Here is a 17,238-nt window from a genome sequence, read left to right on the forward strand (position 1 = left end):
CTACCCTCACAGCAGTGCCGGCCCAAGTCCTTGATCAGGGTAGAGCGAAATTGGGTTTTGGCGCCCTTCGTTAAAGTTTTTTACCCAAAAGCAAAACGAACCGTATTTTGGGCCCGCGTCACACTCGCGTCTTTTAAAACTTATTTTTTTTTCTCATTTGCCATTTTGGCGCCCCCTTGCCATCCGGTGCCTAGAGCGGCCGCTCCACTCGCTCTACCCTAGATCCGGCCCTGCCTCACAGTACTGAACTACTACTATAGCTGTTGATCATTTTATTTCATTTCGTTTTATTCAGAAACATTATTGTTATATAATAATAATTATTATATAACAATGCAGGGCAGCTTGTGGCGAGCTGTTGGGGAGTAACGACCCCACGGACCCGAGTGCTCCCGAGAGTCGGTCAGGGTCTCCGTCTCCGGCGTGTCTTCGTCGGTCGGAGTGGACCCCAAGGGGACCCGCAGGACTCTCGGCTCTGGCTTGCCTTCATTGGCTGTCCAGAGAGGAGTCGCAAGAGCTATATGCTCCAGGGGTGGAAGTGAAAGATGCATATAACGCGAGTTGGCACAGTGGCTGTTAACATCAGTCACTGGGTAGAAAGCGGTGCACACTTCTCGACACCCCTGAGCCGCTCACACCGGTGTTGCTCCTGATGGTCGTCTTTACGACGGTAGTTTCAGGGGCCCATCTAGTCAGCGGCAAATCACCACCTGCCTCGATAACTTGTGAAAACATTGTTATGGCAGGTGTCCGGACGTCTTTACAATAGCCCAGTCTCATTGTCCACCCAAACTTCAATCCATAGACCGGTATACTGTTCACTTTTTCTACAATAGTCCCAATGCCTGCTGCGACCGGTTCATGGGTGTCTATTGTTGCGCCTGTGAACGGGTTCCAGCAGGCGTTCTACATGACATAAAAACTCTCCAAGGGGCCTCTACGTGTTGGATCTATATCCCCACGCAAGCCTATTAAAGACCGGGATTTATAGGCCCGTGAAATCCACAAGGAGATACAATTATTATAATAAATCATGCCCATTTTAAATTAATTTACGAATTAAAGAAATTCTTTTAGAATATAATTTTACAATAATACCTATAAACATATCATAATACATAATTGAGCCTATTATGAAAATTAATTAAAATACATAATAAAATTACAATATGTCACGAACCAATAAAATGAATCCATAATTAGCACACTATTGTATTAAGTAAAACATTATTGCAATCAAATCAAATGGAGTGTCTCGTCTCTCTCTTCAAAAGTGAATTTAGGAATATGAAATATATTCGTATGAACATAATTATTCATCTAAAGAAAAAATATATCCGTTTTAGCTGAAACAATGAACAAGTAATTATTTATTTCCCTTATACTGGGTAATAGTTTTTGACACTGGTAACTAGTGAATGTTTATGACGTCACTACCTGTAAAGAGGCAGGTTAAATAAATACGTTCGGAAATAACAATCAATAATGTTAAAATAAACATATTGCAATTTTATTTTTATTCATCAATTTAATTGCATTGTTCAAACTACTTTTATTACTTTATTTAACAGTTGTTTTCAAGAGTAACAAATTACACATCCGTGCCCGTTAAGGTCATAACTAGAGATTTTTTAATTCAACTATATTGATAAAGTGAAAAATAAGCAAAAAAAAAGTTTTATTATTTTGCTATTTAACAGCGTAATGAACTTATGAAATTACAATACAATATTGTCTCGAGTACGTTTTTCATAAAATTGCTTTTTTAATTTTGAACGAAAGCCATCGAAGAAATGTCATCATCCCCTTCCCCTCCCCATACCTCATTCATACAAAAAATTCTAATGCGAAATTGTAAATGAAACAAATGAAAATTATCACTAATTTATAAATGGAACCAAAACAAAGTTAATGCAGTGGATTTAATTAAAAATGTTAAATTATTAAATGTTAGCTTGTATTATAAAAACACGAGTAAACAGCACAAACCGACATGTTCAAAAGTCGAGGCGATATTGTTTATAAATGTACAGTGCGACTTTTAGAGGATACAGAGATATTAGAATGTGAATTCCACGTAAGTAATACTACGCTAATATTGTTAATTCTTAAGTAATATCGAAAATGTTGTATACTGACGGCTGGTTTACGTTTCAGCCGAGTTACAAGGGCAAATACTTGCTAGAGCATGTATGCCAACAGTTGAACCTCACGGAGACTGACTATTTCGGGCTGCGATATGTGGACGCCGGCGGTCAGAGGGTGAGACCACCACAAACATTATCCTGTAGATATCTTGTACATTTAAATCGTTGATTATTAATTAATCATCTGTTTTTCAGCACTGGCTGCACATGGCGAAGTTAATATTGAAACAAGTCAAAGGTAACTGTTGTTTATAGTTTGATTTGTCATCCGATTTGTGCAAAACAATAACTACTATTGCATCTCCTATTTTAATAGCTATATTAATATTAAAATAGCTAATAATCAGCCAATTTTTACGTTTTTTTTCCCTTTTCGTTCATCAAGGGAAGACCCGATTTCAATTGAGACATTTATTACGAAAATTTTGATAAAAGCGCTTGCATTACTTTTTCTGCTCTACTGGCCTGTAAATGGAGTTTGTGTACAAACACCAGAGTTAAAAGCAACAACAGAGCTTGTGGACGGCCTTACCTGATAGAAGGTCTTCCCCACATTTCATCATCAATATTTAAGAGCTACGCTCTTATCGGTGGAGTAATTGCTACTCTTCTCTTTGCTGGGCCAGCCTTTTACTCTCTCGTACGACACGACAGACACTTTATCGTTTATGTGAGCTTGGGCCTTTCTTTGCGACTGTTCCCCTTAATCTTGCCGTCCAGGATGTTTAAAAGAGAATCTGTTGTGCCGCATCAGGTGGCCAACCATCTTGCCCCTTCTGTTAGCTATTGTGGCTAACAGGCTCTTCCCTCCTGCCATGCTTAGTACCTCAACGTTATTCTTCCTTTCTGTCCAGCTAATCCTTAGCATCTTCCGCCAACACCACATTTCAAAGGCCTCCAATCGCTCTCTGTCCCATCGTGTCAGTGTCCACGTCCCCACACTTACCTTACAATTCATTCCTTTCTTACTGTATTTTTTGATTATGATTCTTATGCGTCACAGATGCATCGCCAATACTGTTCAGTTTCCGGGTGAAGTTCTACCCGCCCAACCCGCTGCTTCTCAAGGAAGATGTCACGAGGTTCCAGATCTACCTGCAACTGAAGAGAGACCTGCTACATGGGAGACTTTATTGCACTTCAAATGAGGCAGCTATGCTTGGAGCCCTAATTATCCAAAGTATGAATTCATATTCTTTACTTGCATATTTTTTTTTTTTAAACACATGCCTCTAGTTTAAATAGGTTTTGTCCCTTTTTAGGGTTCTGTACCCAAAGGGTAAAAACGGGACTATTACTAAGACTCCTCTGTCTGTCTGTGTGTCTATCTGTCTGTCTGTCTGTGGGTCTGTCACCAGGCTGTATCTCATGAACTGTGATAGCTAGACAGGTGAAATTTTCACAGATGATGTATTTCTGTTGCCGCTATAACAACAAATACTAAAAACATGAAAATATAAGTTTCCGAAACTTGTCAATGTAGCAATTTCGCAATTTTGGAAACTTACTGATGGCATTACAATAATTAGGAATATTTTGTTGTCCCCAATTGTGTGTCCTCTATAGATTATTCCAGTAACTAAAGGTAGATAACATTAATTAAAGTAATGATAACATTTGACATATCGATAATGTTTTAATTCTGCCATCTAGCAAAACAAAACAATAAAATTAATGCACACGTCTGTGGCCATTTCAGCATTTGTACAGTAAGGATTATTACACTTTGCTAAATTTAGGATTCTAAATGATTTAGAATCCTAAATCGCGTTTAGCAAGTAAGGATATCCTAATGAGGAGCAAGGATGGTTTCTGATAAGCTGAATGATTTAGCATCCTAGTTAGGATAGGTGTAATAATATTTAGTGCAGTCAGTTCAGTCGCCTAGGGCGGGCGGACGTGTCTGAATTTAGCACTGTCGTGACTAAATTTAGAAGAGAATTTTTGACCCCCACATTGCTAGGTTTAAGAAATGGTTGGCTGGCATCCTCTTCTCCTCTTCTCTCACTGACTGATGACATCTGCTTTGACCCTGTAAGTTTGTTTCATTTGTGTAGTTTAACCTTAATAATGTAAAGTTTAACTCCCTTATATTGTTATGTTTAGATAGTTATTTGTTCTCTGATATTTTTTTACTGTAGCTATGATAGTTAAATTAACTTGTAACATTTCCGCTAAATTTGAAAACATGCTGTGTACACTTGTTTTGGATTTCGTGCTAGTTCTTAAGCCATAATGTGAATTGTATGTTTCTCATGATATTGTACGATATCTAAATATTTATCAGTAAGGTTTTTACTCACTATTAATTTTAGTCGCTTTTGGCGACATGTTTCGGATTCTTTGGGAATCCATCCTCAGGCACGATTGTCCGCGGCGGTTGTACGTCGTGCACTGCCCGCGCCGCCCGCCTCGTCGCTCGTTGCGGACGCGCTGATGGGGCGGGGGCGGGGGGCGCGGGGCAGTCCGCAGATGGAGTCGTCAAGTGAAGGTCTGGTAGGGCGGCTGTATCGAACGAAGTCAAGCACACTGCACTCACTATGTCCCCGCGATCGTCACAACACACTTGCCGCTTGACCCTAGGTATTATAGGCTTCCATGCAGGTGGCAACATCCATCCAGCCTCCGTCCCGTAAAAACCGTACTGATAAATATTTTGAAATATGTCTCACGATAGTTTATGTGCGATGATTGAACGATATCTGTTTAGTGTACCTAATGAAGTAAAAAAAAAAAGAACAGTGTAATCAGGAGCGTCCTTCCTATCCTAAGCAGTCTAATTAGGATGATGCAGTGTAGACGATGTTGCTACGCTTCACTTGTAATTTTTTGCAATTTTTTTATCAAGCAGTTATATTACAAGTTACAAATACAAGCTAAATTACAATTCTTTTATTTAAAGGGAAAGTATAGATTATTAGTTTGTTTTCCCTTTAAATTTATCAGACTGTGCGTCAAAAATATCTACCATTCTCTGATAGCTTAACAAACATACATATGGTTCTAATACAGGATGTAACTGTAACAAAAATAGTGGGGATCCGTTTGGGCATATTCGGTATCGTGTTCTGATTAGGAAAAAGTAGAAGAAAAGTTTTTGTAGCCAACATTTTTTTTGTAGATACTATTGAACGCGAAATGTCGAGACTCGATATATACGAGTATCTATGACGAAAATATTCAAGGGTGGCAGATAATTTTGGCACGTTGTTTCATACGCCACTATTGATGCTGACTACCTAATGATACTGACTAATTCTGGTTAGGATAATAATGCAAAAAAAGAGGGTCAAAGTTAAAGGCTAGGCCCTCTAGTATTTTGATGTCGAATTAAGGATAATTGTACTTTTTTTTTCAGTTGAGCTTGGCGACTATGACCCGAACATCCACGTGGGTAACTACGTCACAGAAATGAGACTGCTGCTCAGACAAACAGACGCTATTGAAGCTAGGATACAAGTAAGTTCTTTTTAGGGTTCCGTACCTCAAAAGGAAAAAACGGAACCCTTATAGGATCACTCGTGCGTCTGTCTGTCCGTCTGTCACAGCCTATTTTCTCCGGCTCTACTTTTGGGGGGTAAATGAGAAAATTAATAAATAAAGTTTTTCAAACTATATCGTGTTACATATCAAATGAAAGAGCTCATTATGAGAATCTCAAATACATTTTTTGTATAATTTTAGGATAAACAGTTTAGAAGTTATTCAAGAAAACAGGCAAAAAATTACTGAATATTCGGTTCGGTATGATCTGATCCGAATATTCGACCGAATATTCGTATTCGGCAAAGTACATATTCGGCCCATCTCTAATTATAATTATAATCTGATTGCAGGAGTTACATAGGGAGCCAGTGGAGGGTACTCCGGGGGGCAGCGGGGGCGTGAAAGGCATGTCCACGCAGGAGGCCGAGCGCACTTTCCTCAAAATTGCGTGCCAACTTGATACTTATGGCGTCGATCCTCATCCTGTTAAGGTAAAGTTTCAGTCAAAAATCTTACGAAACTTACTTACTTACGATTAAGAAACATACTTACGATTTGTATAATATGATAATTATTTTGTATGGTATGGAATGGCGTTAATAGGGTTATTGAGCAAAAGCATAGAGAAATATAAGTAAGAAAAAAGTGGTAACTCCATACATCAGTTTTCTTATAGCGGAAGCCGCTCGACCCCAATTACAAAGAAAAACCACAAATCGATGTACAGGTTAGTCGTTTGGCACACGCATACTAGAGGTGAAAACAAGATTTTTGACCCGCAGTTCCTAAAAAAATTCCCGTGGTAAAACCAGGCCTCCGTCACTCGCTCAAGGTCACGCGCTATATGCCTACCGCTCCGCGTATCGTCGACGATACAACCGACAGAGGGCCGCCGAACGCCCGCCTGAGCGCTCGCACCGCACGTTTCCCGCGCCTACGTTTCGAAATGCCGAAACCACGTAATTATTGTGCAGTAGATGGGTGTAAACTTGTAAAGGTCAAAAAACAAAGGAAAATTTGTTGTTTTTTTTCATTTCCGAGAGACAAAGAAAGGTGAGTAGTATTTTAAATCTATCTTTATGAATTTTGTCACCATTTATTTCTTTGAACATAAGGAGGTAAATCGTAAATTAAGGAGTTTTTTGAATTTGTTGTTTTTAAATATTCGATTGACTAATAAAAAATATGGTTGATTCGCAACATTCGTTTTATTACAATATTGACATAAGTAGCAGTATAAATACAATGCCGCGCGACCACCGCGCGACCCTGTGCGGCGTATATAAGCAGGAGTTGAAAATACAGTTCCGGTTATAATATTAGCTGAAAATCGTTCAGTATTAGACTTTCCGTTCGTCGGGACATCTATTGTCGAGTAGCAGTACTGATAATTCCGCTACTTGCAGGGTTTAAAAGGATAATTATCAATGATAGTTATCTTGATAATTATCACTATAATTATCGTGATTTGATCATAATCTAAAATTTACGAAGATTATAAGACGAGATTTTAAAATTTACTAAAGAATTCAAAGAAAGTAAATATAGCACCATTCATTCTTGGGATAATTATCAACGACTATAATTATCTGGATAATTTCGAACCCTGTCTGATGTCGACTACGAACATAATAGTCGTTTTAGTAACAAAACTGATGTATGGAATAAGCACTCTGTCTATTTAATTCCCTTTGACTTTACTTAAAGTAGCTGTCACACTGTCAATGTTTGACTCATATCCTTTTCATCTGACAAAACTGTTTATTTGTTTTGTCGTCAGGATCATAGAAGCAATCAACTTTACCTGGGCATCAACCACAGCGGCATCCTCACGTTCCAGGGCAGTAGAAAAACGCACCATTTTAAGTGGAACGAAGTGCACAAGATCAACTTTGAGGGTAGAATGTTTATTGTACACCTCAACTATCCCGAGGTAAGATATTATTATACATGTACACCCAATACTGGCGTTTTTTGCTTACCAGGTGGTTCCAATCGCCTTACATTATAGTATGAATTTTCTCAAATGATTTTTACGCCTAAGAATCTAATCTGTTAAACAAAAGCCATTGTTTCTTTTGTGGTAGCGGTGGGCTACCGTGTCTGAGCGCGTGCTAAAGAAACAATGTATGTATGTACTTGTAACATGTTTTGGTAATGTAGGACCACCACCTCAATGCAGGCGAGCGCTCATATTATTACATAAATTTGAACCTTAAAACCACCACGGTACAGCCGCAATTTTTTTTTTTTTTTATTTTTTTATTTTTTTTTTTTTTTTTTTTATTTATTTGGGAAACATACAGCACATAATAATACAATAAGGTAAAAGATATAGTAAGAACATAGGCCAAAAGAGTTTCCACTTATAGTTAATACAAAATTCCTTTGCTCCGAAAAAAAAGTACAATTATTAGGTATTTTGAATTTAAAGTTGAATTTAACAATAACATTGAGTAATAATAACAAGCATAATTTAAAATATTTTAACGACATTGTTGCTGGTTGAACGGCCTGGGTCAGGGCTGACTCATCCGACACTTCGTTTTCGATAGAAACCATCACGTGATCACCAGTCAAAAATATGTGTAGAAAATTATGTGTCGGTGACCCGGACCGTTCTGGCGTGAGTCATCCTTAATGGTGTAAAAAACCGGCCAAGTGCGAGTCGGACTCGTGCACGAAGGGTTCCGTACCATTACGCAAAAAACGATAAAAAATCACGTTTGTTGTATGGGAGCCCCGCTTAAATATTCATTTTATTCTGTTTTTAGTATTTGTTGTTATAGTGGCAACAGAAATACATCATCTGTGAAAATTTGAACTATCTAGCTATCACGGTTCATGAGATACAGCCTGGTGACAGGCAGACAGACAGTGAAGTCTTAGTAATAGGGTCCCGTTTTTACCCTTTGGGTACGGAACCCTAAAAAGTAAAGATTCCTTTTGTTTTCAGAAAAAGCACACAGTGGGTTTCAAGTGTCCCAACGGTCCGGCGTGTCGCCACGTGTGGTGCTGCGCCATCGAGCAAATGCTGTTCTTTACGTAAGTCTTCGTTTCATTGCCAACCTTATTAGAACGCATTAAGGTTTATATTAAAAATGTAGACAGCTGTGATGGACTGATGGTCAATAGGTTTTAAAGCGTACTGGTTGCTTGCTTGTCATAGTATGAACTTTCTTAAATGATTTTTACGTCTAAGACACTAATCTGTTAAACAAAAGCCATTGTTTCTTTTGTGCGAGCGGTTAGCTCCCGCATAATCCACGCGTTTTTGCCTTATGTTTAAACTTTGCTCATGCAAATTGACTAGACACGGTTGACTTTAGTTTAATTTTACTCTATTTTGCCTTATGTTGAAACTTTGCTCACGCAGATTGGCGTCATCATCCGACGCATGCGTATACTCCGGTGGGGGTCTGTTCTCATGGGGCACCAAGTTCAAATACGTGGGACGCACAGAGCGGGAGATACTAGAGCGAGATGGACTACTAGCGCCAAGAGATTCACAGGTAAATTCATTATATCTATATGTTGAAGGAATGCTTTTATTTTATTTTATGTGATAGTCAGCAAACGAGCAGACGAGCCGCCTGATAGGAAGCAGTCATCGTCGCTCATGGACATAAGCAACATCAAAGGAGCCACTTAAGCATTGCCGACCCTTGAGAACCCTAAATACCCGCTTCTTGAAGAATCCCATGTCGTAGCACAAAGGAAATACCTCAGGAGGCAACTGATTCCACATTCTGCACGTTCTGGGAAGAAACGAGCGGGATGCCCGCTTATTCATGGTGTGCCATGTGTCTAAGAAGTGAGGATGAGCTTTGCTCCTTTGGCGGGAGGTGCGGTGATAGAAACGAGACGATGGCACCAGATCAAAAAGTTCTTCGGACAATCATTCTTCATTTTATTAGTAACACAGTGATGTATAAATCTTCTCAAATGATTTTTATGCCTAAGACCCTAATCTGTTAAGCAAAAGCCATTGTTTCTTTTATGTGAGCGGTCGGCCATTGTGTCTGAGTGCAGGGCATGAGTTCAGACAGAATGGGCGACCGTTTGCACAAAATAAACAATGGCTTTTGTTTAACAGATTAGGGTCTTAGGCGTAAAAATCATTTGAGAAAATTCATACTTACATCGGGTGTATTAGACTACTCTGGGGGTGGAATGGGGCACCAAGTTTAAATACGTGGGACGCACAGAGCGGAAGGTACTAGAGCGAGACGGACTACTGCCACCCAGGGACTCTCAGGTTAGTTTTTGCTTTAATTTTATTCATTAGTTAAGTCATTGACAATTAAATTCTAAGATACACAAAGTAGTGCATATAATTTTTGTGAAAAATATGTTCAAAATAATCACATATCTCGAAACTAATGAGTCGTCTACGTATATTCAATTGATTGTCTATACTATAGTTTGGCAATGCCAGTGACAATGACAATTTCCGTCAGTAGAAAAAGGCGGCAAATTTGAAAAATGTAGATTGTAGACGCGAAGCGTCTTTCATACAATATTTTAATTTCGCGCCTTTTTCTACTGACAATATTTGTTTACCAGACTGTAGCCAGGCGTGGCTCACTCCGCAATTTCGTCGCGTCGCTACAAGTACATGCGGCCCACACCGATTTTGGTGTCTAGCCATAGTAGTTGCCGCGCGTTACGGAACGGACGCCAGCTCGCGCTTGCGCCACCTAGCGGTCATATCTGTCGTAATAGACGAGTTTTAGAGAGTGAATCTTCTGTACCTAGAACTATTTATTCTGTGCTGTAGCTTGGGATGATATTTTTGATACGTATATTTGTTTAGGAGGAGGGCGGTGGTAAGCGGAAAGCGTCAAGCGTCCCCGCGACGCCTTCAACTCCCATGACGGGCGACTTCGGTAAACACACGATATATGTCGTCATACACAAGTTCTATGTCAGCACGCTCTCTCAACCTAATGGTGCTGCCTAGTTCCTAAAGTAATAGTAGATAAGCACATGCTCCATATCGCCTTACACTAGATAAAGTCGTCGTCAATATAACTTATGTAAACAAACCATTTTACCTTCATTACTTCGTAATCTCGCTCCAAAAGGACAACCATGACCTTATCAACAGTCTATATACTTAAAAAATTTATTTATATAAATTTATAGTTAAAATAGTTAAATTAAATGTTAATTATTAATATTTCAGGGAAAATAACCTTCGTAAAAATGTTAGGTTATGTGTCAAACGCTAACAAAATCTGTCATATTTGTATACATTATTTGCAAGTTCTATTGACCACGACTTTGTATGCCGGCACGCTTGGGTCAAACACATTTTTGATAACTATAATTACTCGTTAATTAAAAAAAATGTGTCCCGCCTTTTAGTATGTGCAGCGGAAAATTCACTAGATTTGCTTGATTTTGCGATGTCTACAGGAGAGACGCGAACGAGACCGTACAAAAAAATGTGTATGATCCGCTTACGCAACCTAACAACAATCCCACTTATTAACAGTTCGCCTCTCATGAACCGTGATAGCTAGACAGTTGAAATTTTCACCAATGATGTATTTCTGTATGCCTGGTGACAGACAGACAGACGGACAGTGGAGTCTTAGTAGTCTTTGGGTACGGAACCCTAAAACAACAGTCATTCAGACCAATATTGCATTGCATGCGACTAAAAGTTCCATTGGTTTTGTTCTAGTCAGAAAATGTCTTATGGTACAACTTTTTTTTTTTGCGCCGGCTATATTCGGGTTCTGTTCTGTTATTTTTAACCGACTTCAATTTCATAGAAGGAGGAGGTTCTGTATTCGGTTGTGGCTATTTTTTTTTTATGTAATGCCACCGATTATTCCGAGACCCGTGGTCCGATTTGAGTAATTCTTTTTTCGTTCGAAAGGAGCTACTTCCAAGTTGGCCCCATATTAATCTGGTTCTGATCTGATGATGGGATCCCTGAGGAATTGAGGGAACTCCTCAATTTTTAAACGCACATGTATGGTGATTTGGGTGTTTTTATACCAACAGTTTTGTGAATTTAATTGCCATTATAAATCTAGTCATTATTTTTTTTTGCCATGAATTTATATATTTTATAAATACTATACCATTTTTTTAAGCTTTAATAGTTATTAGAAAACTTGCTTTATTATTATTATCTGGTTAATAAAACACTTCATTCTATTATTTTTTGTTTTTATCACACCTTCATTTCTCTATTCTTTTCTATTTTATTTTATGTATTTATCTAAATTTTATCAATGTGAAAATAATTAAACATCTTTATGCTGTAGCTTTAATTTGTTCTTAAATATATGCGCTTTGCCCCATCTTTATTTGCCATAGAATTTTCTTTTGGTATTTTTTTTTCATGATGATTTAACTTGCACCTTTCAAATTGAGACGCTCGGGCTCGTCTCGGTTGAAGCATGATCACCTACTTAGCACCTACTACTTGATCAACATTTTATAAGGTAAGATTTTGATCAATATTACGCGAAACTGCGCAGGGGGCGCCACTACTACAATCTGAGGGTCTATCGCAAAACAAGAAAACCAAAATTTCGTTATCTAACATCTCTGTCACTCTGCAAGAGCGATAAAGAGGCAGATAGCATAATTTCGGATTCGTGTTTCCCGGTAGGTTCCCTGTAAACAAACCGCCTTGGTGTATCCATGTCATATTTTATTATCTCTGAAAACTTGTCAAAAAACTGTTAAAGGTACAGTATGTATAAGTTACTCTATGGTTTACTAAACGGGCTAGTGCTGCATTCTGGTGGCAGAACATTGCAGTAATATCCCCTATTGCTTGCCTAATTAGCTTAATTACCATGATAATTATGTCATCACCGGGCAATGGAACCATTAGTTGCTAAGTATATTTTAAGCAATTTTTATTTCGCTTTATTAATTTATCTCATTTGGTTTATTAGCTATGTACCAAACTTTAGTGTAAAATTACCCTTTAAATTAAATGTAGTGAAGAAGTTTTCGGCTTTAGTCGACTTATGGGTTACTAATTTACATATGTGTCGTTTTCAAGCAAAAGGTACCATATTGTCGCTTGCCATAAGGACGCTCTGACTGGTTATACGAATAAAGATAATAGTAAATTTCATCTTTATTGTAAGCGACAACAAGGTACCTTTTGCTTGAAAACGACACATATAGACATTTATTTAGTGACATTTTCAACTGTCATGGATTTTCGCAAAATAAATGTTAACAAAATTTACACAAACATTCATAATATTCCAGGATACAGCAGCCTACCTCGATCAACGCACAGTGCACCTTTAGAAGAAAGTGGGGGCCTAGCAGGGGGGGCCGAGATGTGCAACGGGGCTTGCCTGCTGGCCGGGCCCGCCGTCGACATAGCGCTGGCCCCACAGGAGCTGAGGGCTCAGGACAAACCGGGTGAGTTGCTAGTGTAGGTACATGACCACTTCCGTAATGGAATTCATTCATAAAGTGGCCATGCTCTTTTGCAACTCGCCGTACACTAGTTTTGACGAGGTAATTTAGAGGGCAGGACACTAGTTGTTGAATTTTCTGAATTTATTTCTTTATAGTAATAAAATCGTGTCAAATCAGTATCGTAATTAGAGTTTTGAATGATTCACGGTTAGTTTCACTAGACTTATATTGACCAGGATATAGACCGTGATTACCTTTTGTATTATTTGTGAGCTCCCGATATTTCGACGCAATTACATGCATCATGTTCACGGGTGACTGAAGATAGCGGGTGGGTGTCAAAGTTGTGTAGACAGCGCTCTGTCTACCCTCATTCTTGCGCGTCGGCTGCGTTCACTTTCAACATAATACAAAAGGTAATCACGGTCTATATCCCGGTCAATATAAGTCCAGTATCGTAATTTTTCGCAAAGTCCAACTGTATGTTTGAATGATACAGACTATGGTAGTTTATACCGAAGATGTGCTATGCTTTTAAATTGTTGATTGATTACGAATGCCTCCTCTATAGATGTCATGAAAACACTTCAAGGAACTCCTGTAACCTCACCATCGTCCGATGTTTCCAAAACTATCTTAACTGACGGAATCCGTCATACTAAATTAAAATTGACTTATAAGTTATAAAATAATATACTCTATCTAACTAATGAAAACAAACGAACCAGAAAATGTTTCGCAATATTCTCAATAACTCCGAAAGAAACCGACCGATTTAATTGCGGTTTTCAAGTAGGTACCCAATGTAACTTATGAAAACAATTTTAAAACGGACCACAAAAATTTTCGCAATATTCTCAACATCGAAACAAACCGACCGATTTAGTTGCGGTTTTCTGGATAGGTTTTGTGATACACCAGTCATGACTCTTCACGAATTAATAAACTATTGGATATGAAAAGACAGCTTTTTAGTTTTTAGTAACTCCGTGTGATTCCTAGATACATTTTAATGCAAAAGATGGCGCTGTTGAGGGTTTTAAATGTAAAATTTTACGGTTATTCTAATTTTAACCTATTATTTCTCTTCGTTCCAGTCCCCTTCGCCTCCGAATACATTCTCCGCGACTCGTGCCCCTCCTCCTCCGAGTCGGGCGGCACGGGCGCCCCGCCCCCCGACGACTGGCGTCCCCCTCCCGCCCTCCAGCCGCCCCCTCGCCCCTTCTCCCTCTTGCGCACCTTCATACCCTCCTTCCTATTCGTGTGGTTGTCCTTGGCTTTGATCGCCTTGCTTGTGTTTGAAACTGATTGGGCGTTGTTCAGACCGTTGAAGAGGAAACCGGAGTTGGTGTCGCTGAGACATCATTACTATGCGCCGTTGAAGGAGTATTTGAAGAAAAAGGTGTTGGAGTTCTTCTGATTTTATCGAGGTAGGAGGTTTAATTTGCGCGTAGGGTATTAATATTAAGGCGTCTCTGGATGGCAGTTAATCGGCTAAAAGCGTAAGTTTATACAGGTGATTTCATTGTTTAAAACTAAATATTAAATTTCTCGCGTGCTCTAACCGAGTTGTTATAGTAGCGACATCTTTTGTGAAAAATGAGCAGTTTTTAGCTTCATTGACTCCTGTTTTCTTATTAGCAATCATTTCAATTGGCTGCCGGTTAATTTTATTCCACAAATCTTGACGAAATAGAAAATATACTTCTTTCCTTTTTGAATTATGTTTCTTAATTCCCGGCCACATATATACTTAATACACTTCTATAAACTTATACTTTTGTTAGCAAATATTCGCGTAAATAAGACCAGTTAACGGAGACTTTGTAAATGAGGTTGTCATTTCCAAAAAAAACCATGCCCTGTGAGATTTGTACGATAGGAAAAAGTCGGTTGTAAAATATAGTATAGCACGGAAATATTTTAGAAGTAGGTACGTATTTTCGAACGCTGGCATGAGAATGTCGGAATCTGAACGCTTTTGAGAAAAAATGTCGTGACTTTCATTTGTCTTTAAGGTCTAGTGTCAAATTTAAGTCCGAGTGCAAATGCGACGGAATTTCGGTGCTTTAATATCTGTTATTTCTATCTGATAATTATCCTTTATTTGGAATGTTCTTCAGTTCCTAGTAATTAAAAAATGTAAGAGGTATAAAATAATAAAAATGCACAAAAAACATTTAGGTACTAGATAAAACACACAACTTGTAACTTAGAAATATCTTAGTAACCATATAAAAAGATAAATGGTCGAAACAGGCCAAAATGGCCTCTTGAAAATATGCTTTATAATTATGCGACAGCCTGTAATATATAGGTACTAAATCTATTTCAAATCAACGTAAGTATATTGCCCTGGTAGAGAGAAATGAAAGTCACTTAATTTTTTATAAATAACAAAGTACCTTATAAAAACTCTAAACAAATCTTTCATCCACCTTCTTTTTAAGCTTTTGCCAAACGAAAAATCCATGATGTAACAAAGAAATAAATAATAACTATGTATAAAATAACTGCTGACTATATCTAATACTAGTTCCTTTAAATGGACCCGAAGTGCAACATTTAAAATGTTCTTAGAGGATTCCGGAAGTGATTATCTAGCTAGGCTTTAATAAGTACGAAATTCGAAACTATAACAATACCTACATAACATAAAAAAAAAACTATTCACACACAAGTCACAATTCGCTATTAATAGTATATCTATTAAAATAACTAATTGAGGCTTGTAAAGTTTTATGAAAATAGGGGTAAAAGTACACAAGGTAACTTGTTATTCGTCACATCTCTCAAAAAACCGGCCAATTGCGAGTCGGACTCGCGCACCGAGGGTTCCGTACTTTTTAGTATTTGTTGTTATAGCGGCAACAGAAATACATCATCTGTGAAAATTTTAACTGTCTAGCTATCACGGTTGATGAGACACAGCCTGGTGACAGACAGACAGCGGAGTCTTAGTAATAGGGTCCAGTTTATACCCTTTGGGTACGGAACCCTAAAAATGGTTAAAAAAACACTCCACTTGGGCCTCCAGTTCACTGGACTAAAAACCTTTAGCTCTAGTATATGTGTCGATTTCGTCGTCGAAAGAATGTGTTTTTAAGATTCGAATTTGGTACTTAACTAAAGAAAAAGAACGGCAATATGTGTTTTGGCAAACGAGACGATTCCAAAGTGTCAAATTTTTCCGATTTCTTGATTTTCAAAACTTAAAATAGTCTGCAAATTAGGTTAGGTCACCGCTATACGCTTTTTTTACAGTACAATTATATTTCAGAATAGCACAAACATTTTTAATCTAAGCACAACCTTTTGTGATAGTCGCTTATTTTATTATCAAGTCACTGTTATGTATATTGGTTCATAACGAAATAATCATTGCAATAAATATTAACACTTTCGTAGTGTAGCCAATAACATGGCTTTTCCGCTTTGTAGCGAAAAGCGTCTACGAACAGAGAACCCGCCTAGCGGGTCGCTGACAGTGAATGTGTTAATGGTTCATATTTTAGTACGTCTTACAAGCATTAAGTGAGTTTTTACTGTTGTATTGTATTTTTGTTAAAATCGACCTTTATGTATGTCGGATACAATTTAGTATTAGTTGGCGAATATAAATCTTATACTTACTACTTAATGTCAATATTTAACAAAAAACATGGTACAAATATTTGTACTTATTTGTTGATACCATGCAGGTTGTATTAAAAATCCTGATGATACGCCTAAGGTAACAATTGGTATCATAGTCCGTCTAAGAAAAATGGAATAGCATCAGTATTTTTAGAAACAACTCATACAACCTGTAAGTTCATTTTGTGTAACTGTCATGTAAACTATTTTTTTAATGATAATTTTAAAATAATCAATCGAAGCCTTATCGCAATGCATGAAGGTTTTCAAATGTCTTTATTATTATTATTATATTACATGGAATACAGACCCTGTAAGGGCACAGCAATTGAGGCTCGTTTTTAACTGGACACATTGTCACGTATAGCGGTGAGTGGTTTACAATTGTTAATTATGTTTATTTTAGTTTATTATCTGTTATTAAAGCCAATCCGTATAAAAGGCTCACACGTAACACGAGTAATGTAAATTCACAATCGCACAAATTTTGAGTTTTGACACATTATTATTATTTGTAGCCGTACGTGTCCCACTGCTGAGCAAACGCCCCCCAATTTCT

The 17,238-nt window shown here is 37.9% G+C and overlaps 1 protein-coding gene across 1 annotated transcript; it reads left to right on the forward strand.

Moving 5' to 3' along the window:
- The first annotated feature begins 1,817 nt into the window (after window positions 1-1,817).
- On the forward strand, window positions 1,818-15,679 carry LOC134755649 (FERM domain-containing protein 5). Its single transcript, XM_063692175.1, has 12 exons — window positions 1,818-2,077; window positions 2,158-2,262; window positions 2,343-2,385; window positions 3,151-3,327; window positions 5,506-5,606; window positions 5,984-6,124; window positions 7,414-7,566; window positions 8,590-8,678; window positions 9,010-9,145; window positions 10,450-10,522; window positions 12,885-13,043; window positions 14,141-15,679. The coding sequence occupies exons 1-12, from the start codon at window positions 1,994-1,996 to the stop codon at window positions 14,461-14,463; spliced, it is 1,584 nt and encodes a 527-aa protein (XP_063548245.1). The 5' UTR covers window positions 1,818-1,993; the 3' UTR covers window positions 14,464-15,679.
- The last annotated feature ends 1,559 nt before the right edge of the window (window positions 15,680-17,238 follow it).

Source organism: Cydia strobilella, chromosome 3 (genome assembly GCF_947568885.1).
Source record: "Cydia strobilella chromosome 3, ilCydStro3.1, whole genome shotgun sequence".
NCBI classification, from domain to species: domain Eukaryota; kingdom Metazoa; phylum Arthropoda; class Insecta; order Lepidoptera; family Tortricidae; genus Cydia; species Cydia strobilella.

Coding starts and splice junctions, on each gene's coding strand:
- LOC134755649 (XM_063692175.1), top strand. CDS start 1,994: ATGTTCAAAAGTCGAGGCGATATTGTTTATAAATGTACAGTGCGACTT. Junction 2,263..2,342: donor TGGACGCCGGCGGTCAGAGG/GTGAGACCACCA, acceptor TCTGTTTTTCAG/CACTGGCTGCACATGGCGAA. Junction 9,146..10,449: donor TAGCGCCAAGAGATTCACAG/GTAAATTCATTA, acceptor ATATTTGTTTAG/GAGGAGGGCGGTGGTAAGCG.